The sequence below is a fragment of the Saimiri boliviensis genome, chromosome 19, assembly GCF_048565385.1.
Source record: "Saimiri boliviensis isolate mSaiBol1 chromosome 19, mSaiBol1.pri, whole genome shotgun sequence".
Classification (NCBI taxonomy): domain Eukaryota; kingdom Metazoa; phylum Chordata; class Mammalia; order Primates; family Cebidae; genus Saimiri; species Saimiri boliviensis.
Genome location: NC_133467.1, coordinates 22,490,568 through 22,505,892, shown reverse-complemented (window position 1 = coordinate 22,505,892; position 15,325 = coordinate 22,490,568). Strand labels below are relative to the sequence as shown.

General features: G+C 36.6%; 1 protein-coding gene across 1 annotated transcript in view; it reads left to right on the top strand.

The window, feature by feature from the left end:
• The window catches only part of MROH9 (maestro heat like repeat family member 9), a 44,933-nt gene extending 30,190 nt beyond the window's left edge, over nucleotides 1-14,743 (top strand). The window contains exons 8-13 of the mRNA XM_039460070.1: nucleotides 3,545-3,694; nucleotides 6,821-6,975; nucleotides 9,099-9,264; nucleotides 11,655-11,797; nucleotides 12,980-13,117; nucleotides 14,599-14,743. Of these exons, the coding sequence (XP_039316004.1) occupies nucleotides 3,545-3,694; nucleotides 6,821-6,975; nucleotides 9,099-9,264; nucleotides 11,655-11,797; nucleotides 12,980-13,117; nucleotides 14,599-14,743 (897 nt within the window). The remainder of the gene's footprint in view (nucleotides 1-3,544; nucleotides 3,695-6,820; nucleotides 6,976-9,098; nucleotides 9,265-11,654; nucleotides 11,798-12,979; nucleotides 13,118-14,598) is intronic.
• The last annotated feature ends 582 nt before the right edge of the window (nucleotides 14,744-15,325 follow it).

Sequence of the window (15,325 nt, the reverse complement as noted above, 5' to 3'; positions counted from 1 at the left end):
TGTGAACAGCGAGGCAGTTTTGCCGGCGCCTTGGAGCATCGGTTCTTGGTGCAGAGTCAGAAAAGCCCCATCAATCTTAACGCCGCTGTTTTAGTCGGTGCAGTGGGTTGCTCAGATTTCGGCGCTGAGAATCAATAAGTTGGACATCCACTCAGAAACCCAATTACAAAGACGGTAATTATAAAGACCAAAGATGGATAAATCTACAATGAAGGGAAGAAAACAGCCAAAAAAGGCTGAGAATGTCCAAGATCAGAACACCTCTCCCTCAGCAGGGGATCACAGTTCCTCATCAGCAACAGAACAAGGCTTGATGGAGAATGAGTGTGTTCCAATTACAGAAGCAGGCTTCAAAAGGTGGATAATAAGAAACTTCCCTGTATTAAAAGAACTTGTTCTAACCCAATCCAAAGAAACTAAGAATTTTGAAAAAAGGTTTGACGAAATGTTAACAAGAATACACAATTTAGAGAGGAATATAAGTAAATTGATGGAGCTCAAAAACACAATACGAGAACTTCGTGAAGTATGCACAAGTTTTAACAGCCGAATTGATCAAGCAGAAGAAAGGCTATCAGAGGTCGAAGACCAACTTAATGAAATAAAATGAGAAGACAAGATTAGAGAAAAAAGGATAAAAAGGAACGAGCAAAGTATCCAAGAAATACAGGACTATGTGAAAAGACCTTATCTATGTTTGATAAGTGCACCTGAATGTGACGAAGAGAATGAATCCAAACTGGAAAATACACTTCAGGATATTATTCAGGAAAATTTTCCCAACCTAGCAAGGCAGGACAATATTCAACTCCAGGTAATACAGAGAACACCACAAAGATATTCTTCAAGAAGAGCAACCCCAAGGCACATAATCGTCAGATTCACCAGGGTTGAAATGAAGGAGAAAATACTAAGGGCAGCCAGAGAGAAAGGTCAGGTTACCCACAAAGGGAAACCTATCAGACTTACAGCAGATCTCTCAGCAGAAACCCTACAAGCCAGAAGAGAGTGAGGACCAATATTCAACATCCTTAAAGAAAAGAACTTTCAAACAAGAATTTTACATCCAGCCAAACTAAGCTTCATAAGTGAAGGAAAAATAAAGTTTTTGGTGAACAAGCAAGCACTCAGAGATTTCATCACCACCAGGCCTGCTTTACAAGAGCTTCTGAAAGAACCACTACACATAGAGAGGAACAAACAGTATCAGCCTTTCTGTAAAATACCAACAAGTAAAGAGCATCAATATAATGAAGAATTTACATCAACTAATGGGCAAAACAGCCAGCTAATATTAAATGGCAGTATTAAACTCACATATATCATTATTAATTCTAAATTTAAATTGACTAAATCCCCCAATCCAAAGACAGACAGGCAATTTGGATAAAAAACTAAAACCCATCGGTATGCTGCATCCAGACCCATCTCACATTCAAGGATACACAAAAACTCAAACAAAGTGATGGAGAAAGATTTATCAACCAAACGGAGAGCAAAAATAAATAAACAAAAAGCAGAAGTTACAATTTTTGCCTCTGATAAAATAGTCGTTAAAGCAACAAAGATCAAAAGAAGCAAAGAAGGACATTATATAATGATAAAAGGATCAGCGCAACAACAAGAAGAGCTAAAGATCCTAAATATATATGCACCCAATACAGGAATACCCAGACATACAAGACTTATAAAGAGACTTAGACTCCCACACAATAATAGTGGGAGACTTCAACATTAACATTAGACAGATCAATGAGACAGGAAATTAACAACGATATCCAGGACTTGAACTCAGATCTGGAACAAGTAAACTTAATTAACATTTATAGAAGTCTCCACTTTAAATACACAAAATATACACTCTTATCAGTACCACATCATATCAACTTAGAAGTTTAAATGAAATATTGGTTGGCTCCTTGTTTGTTATTCTCTTCCCTCATTTTCTTTCATGTCTCCATTATTAAGCACAATTATAGGCATACCCATATTTAGACTGCATTCTAGCCCGGGCAATAAAGCAATACCCCTATTCTCTCTCCCTCTTCCTCTTTCTTCCTCTTCTTTATTCTTTTTCTTCATTCTTTTTTTCTTTCTCTCTTTAAAAAAAATATATATCTATTTATATATGTTCATACCAAATAAACTAGTAGGGTAATATAACCACTTCAATATAATGAAGCTTTTGCTCCTTTTAAATTCTTACTCATGGAAATTGATAGAAAGAAATAACTCGAAATGATACCACTGTTTGTGAGAAGAGCTTCTTCACAGATTTATCAAAGCATATGCCAAACATAGAGGAATAAATGAAAATCTGTGGACTATTAATAGTGTATTATGCAAACATTCAAGTGAATGGTATCTAGAATATATAACAACATGGTATAGTGGTAAGAAGTAGGAAGAGATAAAAATGACCTCTAAAGAGTCCAACTGATCCTGTGTGATTGGTGTATTTCTGGAGAGTTATATGTAGATCATATTTTACAAAGCAAACTTATAATTTTATGTAACCTACCATAACATCTTCACCTGTACATGACAGAAACTTCTAACACTAGCTCTAAGTTTCACTGGGAATTGCTTCTTCTACAACTTTTTAGATAGATAGTAAAGTAAATTTTTTTGTTGAGTAAGCAAATACTCAAAAGAGAGTATTCTGCCTCCCAATATTTTTTAAAAATCCAGTGTGATGTAATTAAATCTGGCTTTCTTAAAGTAGGGCAAACTATGATATTCAGTCTACCTCACCAAGCCTTGGTTACCCTCCTCTAATTTTCTTCCATAGCTTTCCAAGATTCCCATCCATCACCTGTCTGCCCAGTGGGAAAGGAGCTAGTGATCAACATTTCTCACACAGACCTCAGTCCTGCCTTATGACCAAAAGAGCAATACTCTGTCCCTTTAAAGAGGGTGCAGAAAAACTTCTATTGATTAGATTGGGTATCCTCTGTACTTGGGAGAATGACTTTTTTTGCCGTACAAAGGCAAAAAAATAAAATTTGGCTCATTTATCTTTCTTTGAGAAATCTATAATCAATGTGATTTTGTTCCAATTTTACAATCTATGGATAGTCCTCTAACTTTAAAAAGGGATTGTTTGAATTGTAGTTCTTATACCTCAATCATGGACACAAAGGTCTTTTATTTCTTTCTGCTTCCTGATCCTTTTCTGTAAAAGAGGAACATGCATGCCTTTGAGTTCCCTCGGCTTTCTCACCCTGTTGCCTCCTGCATCGTCTGCTTTCTTCATACTTGTTTCTAATCCAACTCATTTTCAAAACTGAAGAAATTCATGATAATATTTGAACAGCTGAATTGCTTTAAAATCAGAAGAAAAAATAATTTCACTTGGATTGCAGTCATTTTTGTACCAACATTGTTGTAAAATACAATTTTTAATATTTTTCATAGAAGAAGGAGCCTCCAACAAGATGCATATGCCCCATGGAAGTCCTGGCTCCTGCCCCGACCAAGTCTGAGCTTAGCTGTCTTATGTTGGAATAAGGACTGAGGTCATGATTCTCCTTTTTGGTTGCAGACAGTAGGACAAACCTTACTGCCTTCCTTGCTGACTGACTTCGTGCGGAGTCTCCTGATGAAACTCTCTTCACCTGATGATAAAATTGCATCTAAGGCAGCATCCATACTGACACTGACTCTAACATTTCATTCTGAGAAGGTCACCATGGTAAGACACTTGACAATAAGCAGGAGAGCACAGGGTTTACTTTCTAATGTACCTTTTTGCTTTTGTTGTATATCCACTTCTTCCGATATGCACTTCTTGCCATTGTTCATTATATTACTTCAATAGAATAAGGCTTTTGGGTTTTTTTTTAAGTTTACTTGCTCTGTGGCTCAGACTGGAGTTCAGTGGTGAAACCTTGGCTCACTGAAGCCCCAAACTCCTGGGCTTAAGCAATCCTCCAACCTAAGCCTCCTAAGCAGCTGGGACCTACAGTTGTGTACCATCACACCCAGCTAATTAAAAAAAATTGTAGAGATGGAGGTCTTGCTATGTTGCCCAGGCTGGTGTCAAACTCCTGGGCTCAAGCAATCCTCCTACCCTGGCCTCCCAAAGCACTAGGGTTACAGGCATGAGTCACCACACCTGGACTGAGAATTGTTTGCATGAAATAGTCCAAGTATACAAACAATTTCAAAGAGTAAGTAATGAATGCTTGTCCACCTATCATATTAAATCATAATATCTTGCCATATTTGCTTTAGAATTTTTAAAGAAATACATTAATAGCAATAAAATAGTATAGCTGTAATTGAAATCCCCTGTGTATTCCTTAAGGAGAGATTTCGAAGACCCTCAGCTTGCCATAGAGCTGCCTATATAATTTGTGGGGTTCTGTGCAGAATGAAATCTGGGACTGCTTCTCACAACATGGGAAATGATGTTACTAAATGTATAAGCACATGCATTGTTTGCCTTTCCTCCACAGTCTCTCTCAATTCTTCACAGTGGTTTTATTTGCTACTTAATGTCTTTCTAAGCAAAAAGAACAATTAACAGTTTTTAGTCATGAGCACAGATTTTACTATCCATACATATATTGTGCAATGCCAGTTACAAATGTAAACATGGAATCATTTAGCTCATATGCAGAATCACCAAAATAATGCCATTTGTGTTTCAAGCTCACATATGCATACATATCACATTCTTTTCAAAAGGGCAGAAACACTACACAAAACTAGCTTAACTTTAAAATTTTCACTTGTTGTCATTTACATATCCTACCAACATTGTCTTCCTTCAGCTTATTGATGGGTAAGGAAAACCTGAAAGGAAAATAATTTATGGGCTACCCTCTCTCTTTCCTTCTATGTCATTTTCAGACTAAGTAGGGATTTTTTAAGTAGGTTAAAGTTTCAATAAGATGTTTTTCTTGTTTTTCCACTGAGTTTCACATTATGGGTCCCCTGGAATTCTGTGAACACTACATGTGTATGGGACCACAGGAACAATGGCAGACTCACATACTGTATCTCCTCTGCTCCACTGTCCCATGGGACTTGATTTGCAAAACACAATCACAAAGATAAAATTATTTAAAAGTTAAAGATGATAGTGGAAGAGCTTTAAACAAAGTAAGTGTATCTTCTCAGCATCGAGCGCTGTGCAAACATGTAGGTCACAGGCCCATGAAACCAGCACTGATGGTGACATAAGGAATGAAACTCCAGTTCCCTCTTCTGACACAGGAGTGCAAAGTAACTGAAAATAAACTGAGAAGTCTTACTTAAATTCATAGAGCAGGAAAGGGGAGGTGATGCTTTATACAGAACTCACAATGCTGCTGCAAATGGGAGCATTCTGTAGTGCAAACACAACCACAGGGAGAGGTGGAGGGCAACGGTCACCTTAAAAAATTGAGTTCTCCTCTAGTGAAGTGGGAAAGCGCACTCAAAGCAAGGTGAAATGAAACCTTAGCAAGTCCCTAGAGAGGAAGAGTGACAAAACAGAAAACTAGATGTGTAAAACTAGCCTCTGCTACAGTGAAATCACTAACTACAGAAAATTTGAACAAAATAGGCTCCTCAATTTATGACCCCATCCCTGCTCCCACAAGCAACTGGACTAATGAACACATTGGATTCTTGTCTTACACAGGGTTAGGTTCTAAAATGAGTTATAAGGCTAAAAATATCCCTAAAAATCCTCTAAATTGCATTTATAGTATATGGGCATATAATCTCTAAATAATCCTAACCATCAAATATTCATCAAAAATTGAAACAGACTATCATTAATATAACTGAACATAAATTGGCACAAATTTCTATAATTAAGCACCCAGTGACATAGGTGGTTTGCTTTAGAGGTATCTGTACTTAAACTAGGAAGAGGACAAGTGCAAGAAGCTCTAAATCCTATAGTTGAAAGGTCTATGGAAAAGCGTAGTTTAATGTCTCTCATTTCTGGCTCACCTTGGAGCCTACGTAGTTGGAAAAGCACCCTGCACTTCTTAACATTTTATTTATTTTTCTTTTGTTTGCCATAGAAAGTTGTACAGATAACTGAATTGTATGTGGTGTAACTGCAGGGCATTGTAAATTTGCATCAACTAATTTTTCAGCTTATAATCTCTGTTAGACTAAAATTTATGATCTAGAATCATAAAAAATATTTAAGAAGAAAAAAATGCAAAGGATTATTTTCAAAATAAGACAGATGATCTGGGTGGATTAAATCTGATATTGATACACAGCCACTGATTTAAGACAAACTTCAGATCCAGCTAGAACTCTCCTTGTGCTTTAATGAGTAAAAAGAGGGGGGAAAAATGAAATTAACATGGGGCCTATGAGTAGAGTTTGCAAGACTATAGCCTAGTGTTTACCATTCTGGGTCATTTCTCTGATACATGGTTCATCCCTTCAATATGTGGACTCAAATCATCTTTAACTTACAAAAGTTTTTTTGAAGTATACGCTGTGGTTTTATTGTTATTCTGTTCCATTGTTTTGATTTTCTTCTTTAAGTACTTGAAATATATGTATGTTTCCTATACTGAGCTTATATTTCTTATAGAATGAATTCAACACTCCCAGAATAAACTTTTAAGGAAATGGACATTTTCCTGCTATCCATAAATGAACAGAGTTTGTCTTCATCCAAATGAATATTTTGCATTGTGTAGTCACATATATAAATATGCTTTCTACTAGTGCTTATTTGTGTGCTAGTTTTTGCCTTGGTAATTGTGAAAAAGCAAATTCTTATGTCCAAGAAATGCCTTGGTTTAGAGGTGGCCATGGAAGAGGAGACTCTTGTTTACCTGTGGAATTTCTCTTACAGGTGTCTAAGATCGTGGATGCTATTTATAAGCAATTGTGTGAAAATTGTTTTCACAACATGAAGTGTGATATGTTGGGGGTTATCACTTTGTTGACACGTACTTCACCCAAGAAGGTCATCTTTCAACTTATGGACTACCCAGTTCCAGCAGATGAGTAAGGCCCCCCAATCCCCTGACTCTTCCAGGAGGGCTTGTTCACATGGACCTGGGCTCAACTCTCAATCTACCATAGTCAGGCCTGGTTTCTTTTTTCTGAAAGAGAAAATCTATTTTTGCATCATGTGGGATGATTGTAAGACTTAAATAAGATCATATGTAGTATGCATATCTTTGTATAATACCTAAAACACAGTAGGCCCACAAGAAATGATCAATGTCACTGTTATTTATCTGAGGCATTAAATTGTGTTCTGGTGCATGTCCCAGAGGAACAAAACTCTCCTCAAAGTGACAAAGGATTTTTATTCCCATTTGTGAATTTACTCATTTCTGTTGAGGAAATAAATTTGTACATGTAGTGTTTTCCTTGTTTTTGAAGGACAGATGTAAGATATTTCTACACATCAGTAACAAACATTATAATTGGGTGTCCTGTGTCCTTTGACTGCTAATCTGAAACTTATGATTCTGAATCACAAGAAAAGTTTAATTAGAAAAAGTGCAAATATGAGCCTATAGAACAATATGAACCTAACAGGTACATTAGAAGAGCTTAGAAAAATCACACCACTCCATTTCTACAGTTTGCATAAACACTAGAAATCAAGGTAGTACTTCTTAACTATGAACAGTATAAAAGGCAGGGAGTTTTATTATGAAGAGGACTAGGTCTTTGGAAATAAATGAATCTGTTTCCGTCAACCTTGATCCTTACATTCTGTGTGACGTTATGCAAGTTTGATAAAACTCCCTGATGTTAAATTTCCTCATCTAGAAAATGAGGAAAGTTCTTTCTAACTATAGATATGTGAATTAATTTCTGTGACAGATCATTGAGATCAACAAAAGTTTAAATAAATCACATAACTTTATTTTTCAGACTGAAAGACTGTATTTATTTAGGAAGCTTTAACTCACAAAGTATTTTACTATTTATAATAAATTCCTAGAAAGATCTTCATAAGACAATCTAACATCCAGGAACTAGGCACCCACTTTGTGTAAGGTATTACTGGCCCTCAAACATTTTGTTGAGGAGAGGGAATATATCCACATGCATATAAGCTAAAAGTTGCCAATAAATCTGGTACAAGAAATATGTGCTGGGGAAGTACAGAAAGCAGGCACAATTAATTAGGTGAACTTAATCAAAGCCGCCACCAGCAGGTCTAATTATAGGTAAGGGTTGAGGTAGAAAAGGCCAGGATTTGGAGTGAAACTAAACCAAAGGAACACATGAAAGATTTGCTCAGCCAAAATGTATGAACAAGAGATAAGACAAAGAGACACGGCATTTGAGAGCTGATGTCCATGTGATTAAAAGTGAGACTTGCAGGCAGGAGCAGGTGGGTAGTAGGTGCTACAGAGCTGGGTATGTCCATATTCCAAGGGATCAGGCACCCATATGATGAACTCAACAGAAAGGCTGAGCAATAGGTGTCAGAACCAAGAACTGGCAAGATATCAGAAATTTATCAGTGCAGAGGTGTAAAGCAGTTTTTAAGATGGGCAATAGTGGGGCTAATCTTGAAGAGTGTTGAGTACACAGGGAAAGGAGTTAGGGACTGGAGGTTGAGAAGCCAGGATTTTTAACAGCATCTGTGTCACTAATTGTGCGACATTTGACAAAATGACTCACTCTTCTGAGCTCAGTTTGTTTTTTTTTTATTTTTACCATTTATATGGTTTGTTTTTTAGCTGAGGTTAATTTTTTATTTTTATATTAATCTGCTTATTAATTTGTATTCCCATGCCAGTTTTTAAATATTATTCCTTGACCAACAAAGTCACAAAGCGAGAGGAGCAGAGGAAGTATTGAGTACAGAAAGCTGATCAGTTCTTGACAGTGAGTTAGACAGACATTTAAATAGCAGTAGAAATCAACTTGCAGACCAGACTCTAGTATTTTCCATAGGTCTTACTGAAATTCTGTTTTCCAGCATAGAAGGCTTGTGAGATCCTTTGGAAATGGGAATCTCAGTTTGTTTTGGACATGTCTGCAGCGTCTTTGCTATTTAAGGATGTAAAACCAAGACTCTTTTCCTGATTCTTGTTATTCTATCAAGTAGGACACGACAAACATGATTCTCATTGTATGGGGCGGGGCTGTGTTTGCAGCACTCTGATACAGATGTGGCAGGCGGCAGGTTCTGAGGCGACCCCGGCCCCTCGCGTACTGAAGACAATCTTACTGATACTGAAAGGAAAGCCTGGGGAAATGGAGGACAGCCTAACAGAAAAAAAACGTTTCTCTCTTGATGCTACCAACATGATGCCTTTGGCGGTAAATAACATGATGAGTGTTTCTTATTCTCAGTATTGTCTTCCCCATTGTAAAAATCCCTATCTGCCCACAGATTTAATCATACTTTCTTAACACAGTCCTCCTCTCATGCATCCATTCATGCAGCACATATTTATTGAGCGTCTATTATGTGCTGTGCCCTATCATGGAGCTTACATTTTGGTAAGAAACAGATAATTAACAAATAATCGTGCTGTAATTCAGATGGTATAAACCTTAAAAGACATATATAGTGGTGTGGCAGAAAGAAAGTGACTGGCAAAGTTTAGGTAAGTGGGTCAGGGCAGGCCTCTTTGCTGAGGTGGAATCTAATCAGAGACCTAAATCAGGTGAGAACATGAACCTTACATATGTCTGAGATAGAGAGTTCTAGACTGAGAGAAGGGAAAAGTCTCATACTGATGGACATTTACTTAGTATGTTAGAGAATACAAGGAGGCCAAACAATCAGAGAATTGGGCAACTGAGATGAAAGTATAAGAGATGATATGAAAGAAGCAGACAGTGGCTAGATCATATAGGCTTTTATAGCCAGGGAAAAGATCTAATCTCATTTGTGTCCATCATTTTATATCTCCTGAAATCAAAAATGTAAACTAAGGTCTTACAGAGACAGAGTAGTATAAAGTTGGCATTATTTCACAAATGTGATATGTTGGAATATGTATTTTTACAACGCCAATTACAATCCCTAAAGGCAAAATCCTGAACACTATAATCCTGAATATTGAAATTCTAAAAGATCAAAATTCTGAAAGTCTAAAATTTCTATCATCTGATTGAATCCCCAAACTGTAATGATAGATTTGGAATCAGGTACAATCAAGACTTCTAGAAGTGACTTTTAAGTTGTCACAAATAATGTTTGCTTTTTCCATTCGGTCCAAAGAATTTCTAGGAAAATTCAGATGAGTGGATTAGCCAGGCAATATGGCAATGATGAAAATTTTAGTTGTAAAATATACCATTTGTTTACATTGGCATTCCTTGCAGCTGATGAAATTCCAGGAGATTTTGATAAATTAAAGCCGTATTTGCCTTGAAGAAGCCAGACAAGTTACTGACTGGTCTAATTATGTGTACAGTAGGAGTATCAAAGCCGTATTTGCCTTGAGAAGCCAGACAAGTTACTTGATCTAATTATGTGTACAGTAGGAGAAGAAGACAATTATGGAATGCTGCCGCTGTTCAATCACCAGTATTGCTTCCTCCACATCTGTGGTCCTTCTATGAGTGCATGTGAAATAGATTTCTGCATGCCAAAACAACATAAAAGCATGGTACAGAAGATGGGAAAATGTAATAGGAAATGCTCAAGTTAGCATATGTCAAATCATAAAAGACTTTCAAAAAGAGTAGCATCACATATAAAATGAATGTAAACATATCCTCCAGGGAGAGCCATGCCCTAAAAGAAAAAGAAAAAATAACAGCCATTCATCACAATGAAGGACTTCAAAATATAATTAATGATCATAAAAGTTGACCAGGTCTAATGGACCGTCTCTATGCAATTGCCCATAATTTATCCCTATTGTTTTTTAAATGTTGAATTTTCTTTTTAGATTTTTTCTACTTTCTTTTTAATGTATTTCTCTCATTATTTTAAGTTGTCAGCATTATTGCTTCTAATTTGCTATACTACATATTTCATTTCCAATACCAGAGATATAAATTGTGTAAAAACTTTGAGGGTTCTAATTCTTTTTATGCATTTTTTTTTGCAAATTTGTCTCCATGAAGACGCATTGTCACAACATTAACTTTGTGTTTAAGCATTGCACTTGTATATAAAAATGTTGAAACTTCCTCAATAAATGAGATGTATTGTTGTATATTTGCTTTCTTCAAGAAAGATAAAATTTACTGAGATCTTGGCTCTTTGGCTGACAGCATATATGCTGGTGATCCATTGGTCTGTCTTGTCAAAAGACTTATATTGTCCACCAAGGGAATTCAGATGACCACAGTTATATAAGCTATTTCTTTATGAATATGGTTTGTCTGCTCATAACTGTTACCCATATGACTGTTGTTAATATACCTAAGTGTTTATGTTTGTAAAAATATGTATGTTATTATTGCCTAATTTATTGTATAAAATGACCTATGAAGTTTTCTGACATGTTTTCCCACTGGTTTGGCAGCCAGGGTGTTTGTATAGTGCCTTAAGATTCCCTTATCATGGTATGCTTGGCACAGTTCCTGGCTCACAATTGATGTGGCAGCTGTTAATGAATGAATGGGTACCCACATATGCTTTAGGTTTTCTTCAAGGAGGCTGTCACTCCATTGCTCCCCTCAGTAAGGTTGAATGGGTTTAGAGAAAAACTGTTTACATTTCTACCTTCTATTTCTTTCCCTTATAGGCATCCCAGGCCCTATGCACCTTTCTGCCTCTTGGTTCCTACAAGAAAGCGGTGGTCCAGTTTTTCCCCCAGCTCTTGATGGCCCTTATGTTCCAAGTCTCCTACAGCAGTGAGCTGAGCCTGATGCTCAAGGACAGGACTTTGTGAGATAATGCTGGTTATTTCAGATTATGTAAGAGATAAGCATTCAGCTTTCAATACTTCTACCCCGTTGGAGGTTCATATGGGATTCTTTACAGTCCCATGTGCAGTGTGTTCATTTATTACCGTTTTCTCTCCTCTGAGTGGTAGAATTCCTTCAGAAAAGGAACCAGCCCGAGTACCTAGAAGTTAGCTCACCTTCCATGAGCATGTGTAGCATATAAGAGCCATGACCACAGAATTCTGTTGATTCCTACCACACTCCCTATCAGATCAGTAAGAGATTACCACAGAAAAGAGAGCAGAGCATTGCATCCAAAACCAGATACATTTTTGCTCTGCTATCTACCTACTTTTTGCTGGAACCTCTTCAGAGTTATTCTACATGTAAGAAAAAAACAATGTGCTCACATGTACTTTGTGAACTGTAAAGTTAATTTGTGGTTGGAGGTGTAATATATAAGTTTATAACTACATGAAGTTGTCTGTCCACATAGAAGTTTGGTAATTCTCTTTTGTCCAAGAAAGTACCGTTGATTTTGCTACCCAACAGGGAAATCTCAACCCAAATGTCTACTATTTTCCCTTGTCTAGTGTGGATTTTAAGCCAGGCAGAGTTATAAAACACAATTAGTTCTATTAAGGTATATAATCTACTACCTATTCTCCAAGAAGACATACACCAAAGCATCCCCAACTAGATGAGAATATATCCTATTCATTTAAGACAACCATAGAAGAAAATGGACACCTTTAGCAAGTCATTGCATCATTGAACATCTCTTTCAAATTCATCTCTGGCAAATGAGCTACTAATAATAAACATTATAATTTATTATTATAATGTTTATATTATATTAATTATATAATATATGTATTATATATAATATATTATGTTTATTATAATAAACATAATTTATAATAATAAACATTAATTTATTAATAACAAACATAATAAACATTATTGCTAGATTTTATGTGCCACAATTTCAATTTATCCCCTATCCCATGTACTGTTAATCAGGGAAGATGAAGGACATTTAGCAATTTTTTTTTCCTTTGAGACATCCCCTTTCTCAAAACCTGTATTCTGTCCAATGTGGAATGAAAAAGGCAGGTAATGTGCACTTAGTTTTTTAAATATCATTGGCATGTGACGACCCTACTCTCTTTTGGGGCTTTAGATATGCCCAGGATGCCCTGAGAGTTCTGCTGAATTGTTCTGGACTACAACAAGTGGATATCATTCTAACGAAAAATAGTTTCTGGGACCATCTATCTGAAGAGCTGTATCACCGTTACAGAGTCTACCTTCTTGCAAAGTAAGAACTGGGGGCTCTGTAGGATTCTTGGTCTCTATCCCACCTTCTCCAACTTCCTTCAAGTAAGCTATGGAGGAACAAAATAGGCATCTACTCCAATTCTAAATCTCTCTTAATCATCTGAGTTGCTATTTGATTTCTACTTCAATTATTTTGAAGTGTTTTTATTTGAGAATTTTCTTTTTTCTTTTTTTTTTCTTTTTTTTCTTTTTCCCTCTTACTGATGATACAGATGCCCAATGATCCTCCCTCCACAGAACAGGTTTCTTTTTCTACAGATTAAAAAAAAAACTAGAGGTGAGTTTGTTTGTGTTTTTTTTTTCCTCTGATTTTAGCTGATTCCTGCTCTGCAGGCATCAGTTTCAGATGTATTCCCACTTGAAAGAGGTCCAATAAAAACCTACTCAGTGAGTCAAATAAACATGGCAAAGATTAATAGAAGAGGGTTTTTTTTCTAGTTAGCCCTTTAGTAAACAGCAAGTTTCTGATGGTAGGGATCAAATTCTCTGATCAAGAATAAAAATATAGGCTCTTGGCAACTTCAAGTTGTGCCTGACCCAGAAAGTACTCTCTATGTGGTCTCTATGAGGCCTTGGTGCTTTTACAAAAGCATCTCATTTGCAAATAGATTTTAGAAACACATACTGTGTTAAAGTGTAGTACATCTGCACCCTATAAGTTGTCACAAGTTGAGTGTCACTCTAAGAATATCTAAGAAGTAACTCTGGATCTTCTTACTCAAAGTGTGGTCCACAGACAAGCAGCAACAGCATCACCTGAGAGGGCTAAAAATTCAGAATCTCATGGCCCACCCCAGACCTTCTGAATCAGAATCCGTATCTTAGCAATATCCCCAGGGTCATTTGTTAGCACACTGCAGTTTGAGAAGCACTGGTTTGGAAGGCCAGCTGGGAATCTTAAAATGGAAACTTTTTCTGCCCTTACTGATCTGATCCAGGCCACTATATCAGGACAAGCATGAGGCTGGCCACCATCCAAGTGTGTTCTGGAGGACAGCATAGTGAATCAGAGCTCATCACCTCTTTTCCTGAGTAATCCAGGACAGTCCCAAACTCTAATCAGCATTATATCATTCAAAGAAAGAGCTTGGTCCAAAACCACAAAGATGACCTGCATCCAGCCATCTTGGACTGAGCACTAGATTTTTATTTCCTCTCCTTTTAGTCAAGAATTGATGGGAGCTTGTAATAAAATAGGGTATTCTGTTCTGTGGCAAAGGATGGGAGAGACAAGAAAGAGAAGCGACATTAAGGAAAGATGCTGAAAGGGATTCAATTATATATAATTCTGCAGAGTATGTGTGGAATTCACTGTGGGACTATAACTTATTTAGGGAATATTAAAGAATATCTTTCTTTTTATCTGGGAGGTACAAGATATTAGAATAATGATTCTCTCTTTACCACTATTAGCATAGTGCTTTCTCCTTTGCCAATTCAGTGCCTTATTCTCTTTTACAGAACTCTCAGTGACTGTAACTTTCCACAGTTTCCAGAGACACTGCATTATCTCTATAAGCTCTCAGTAGAAGGTCCTAGAAGGTCAGAAGACAGTCTTATGATAGTAATATTCCTCACTGAAGTGAGTTTTATAGACTGTGAATAGCTGTGTTCTCATTTCCTTTCCTTATCCAAATTTAAATCAAAATTCCAGTTTCTCATATGTCTCCCTCTGAATATTGGTTCTCACCAATACTTAAGGTCATGAACAATATCTGAAGTTGGGTGGGGAGAGGTGTGGAGTTAGATCTGGGTTATGGAAGCATTGTCCCTTCAGCTCTATCCAGCAGTTGGTTTTCATCTGTTTCTAGCGGTGTGGATTTGCACAAATACTAATTATTTTTTTAGTACCAGTTTATATATTTCTGTATGATTGTTAAAGTATATCAACGGATAATTGGGTTTAATAAGGATGGTAGATAACATCTGGGATCTAGGTGGTACTTCTGACCATCTATGGGAGAAAAGGAACTGGCTGGATAACTGAGTAAAATGGAGATGTGGAACCATATTATTTTGTGTATGAATATTGTGCCGTGTACTGTAATACTATAATGGAGTCAAGCAAATTGATGAACCTTTTGATTACAAAACATAAAGGCTTTATAACTTGAAATTATGAGAGTCAAATCTAATTTTTCATAAAAATAATAATACGCATGTGTTACATAGGTGTAGTGTCCAATAT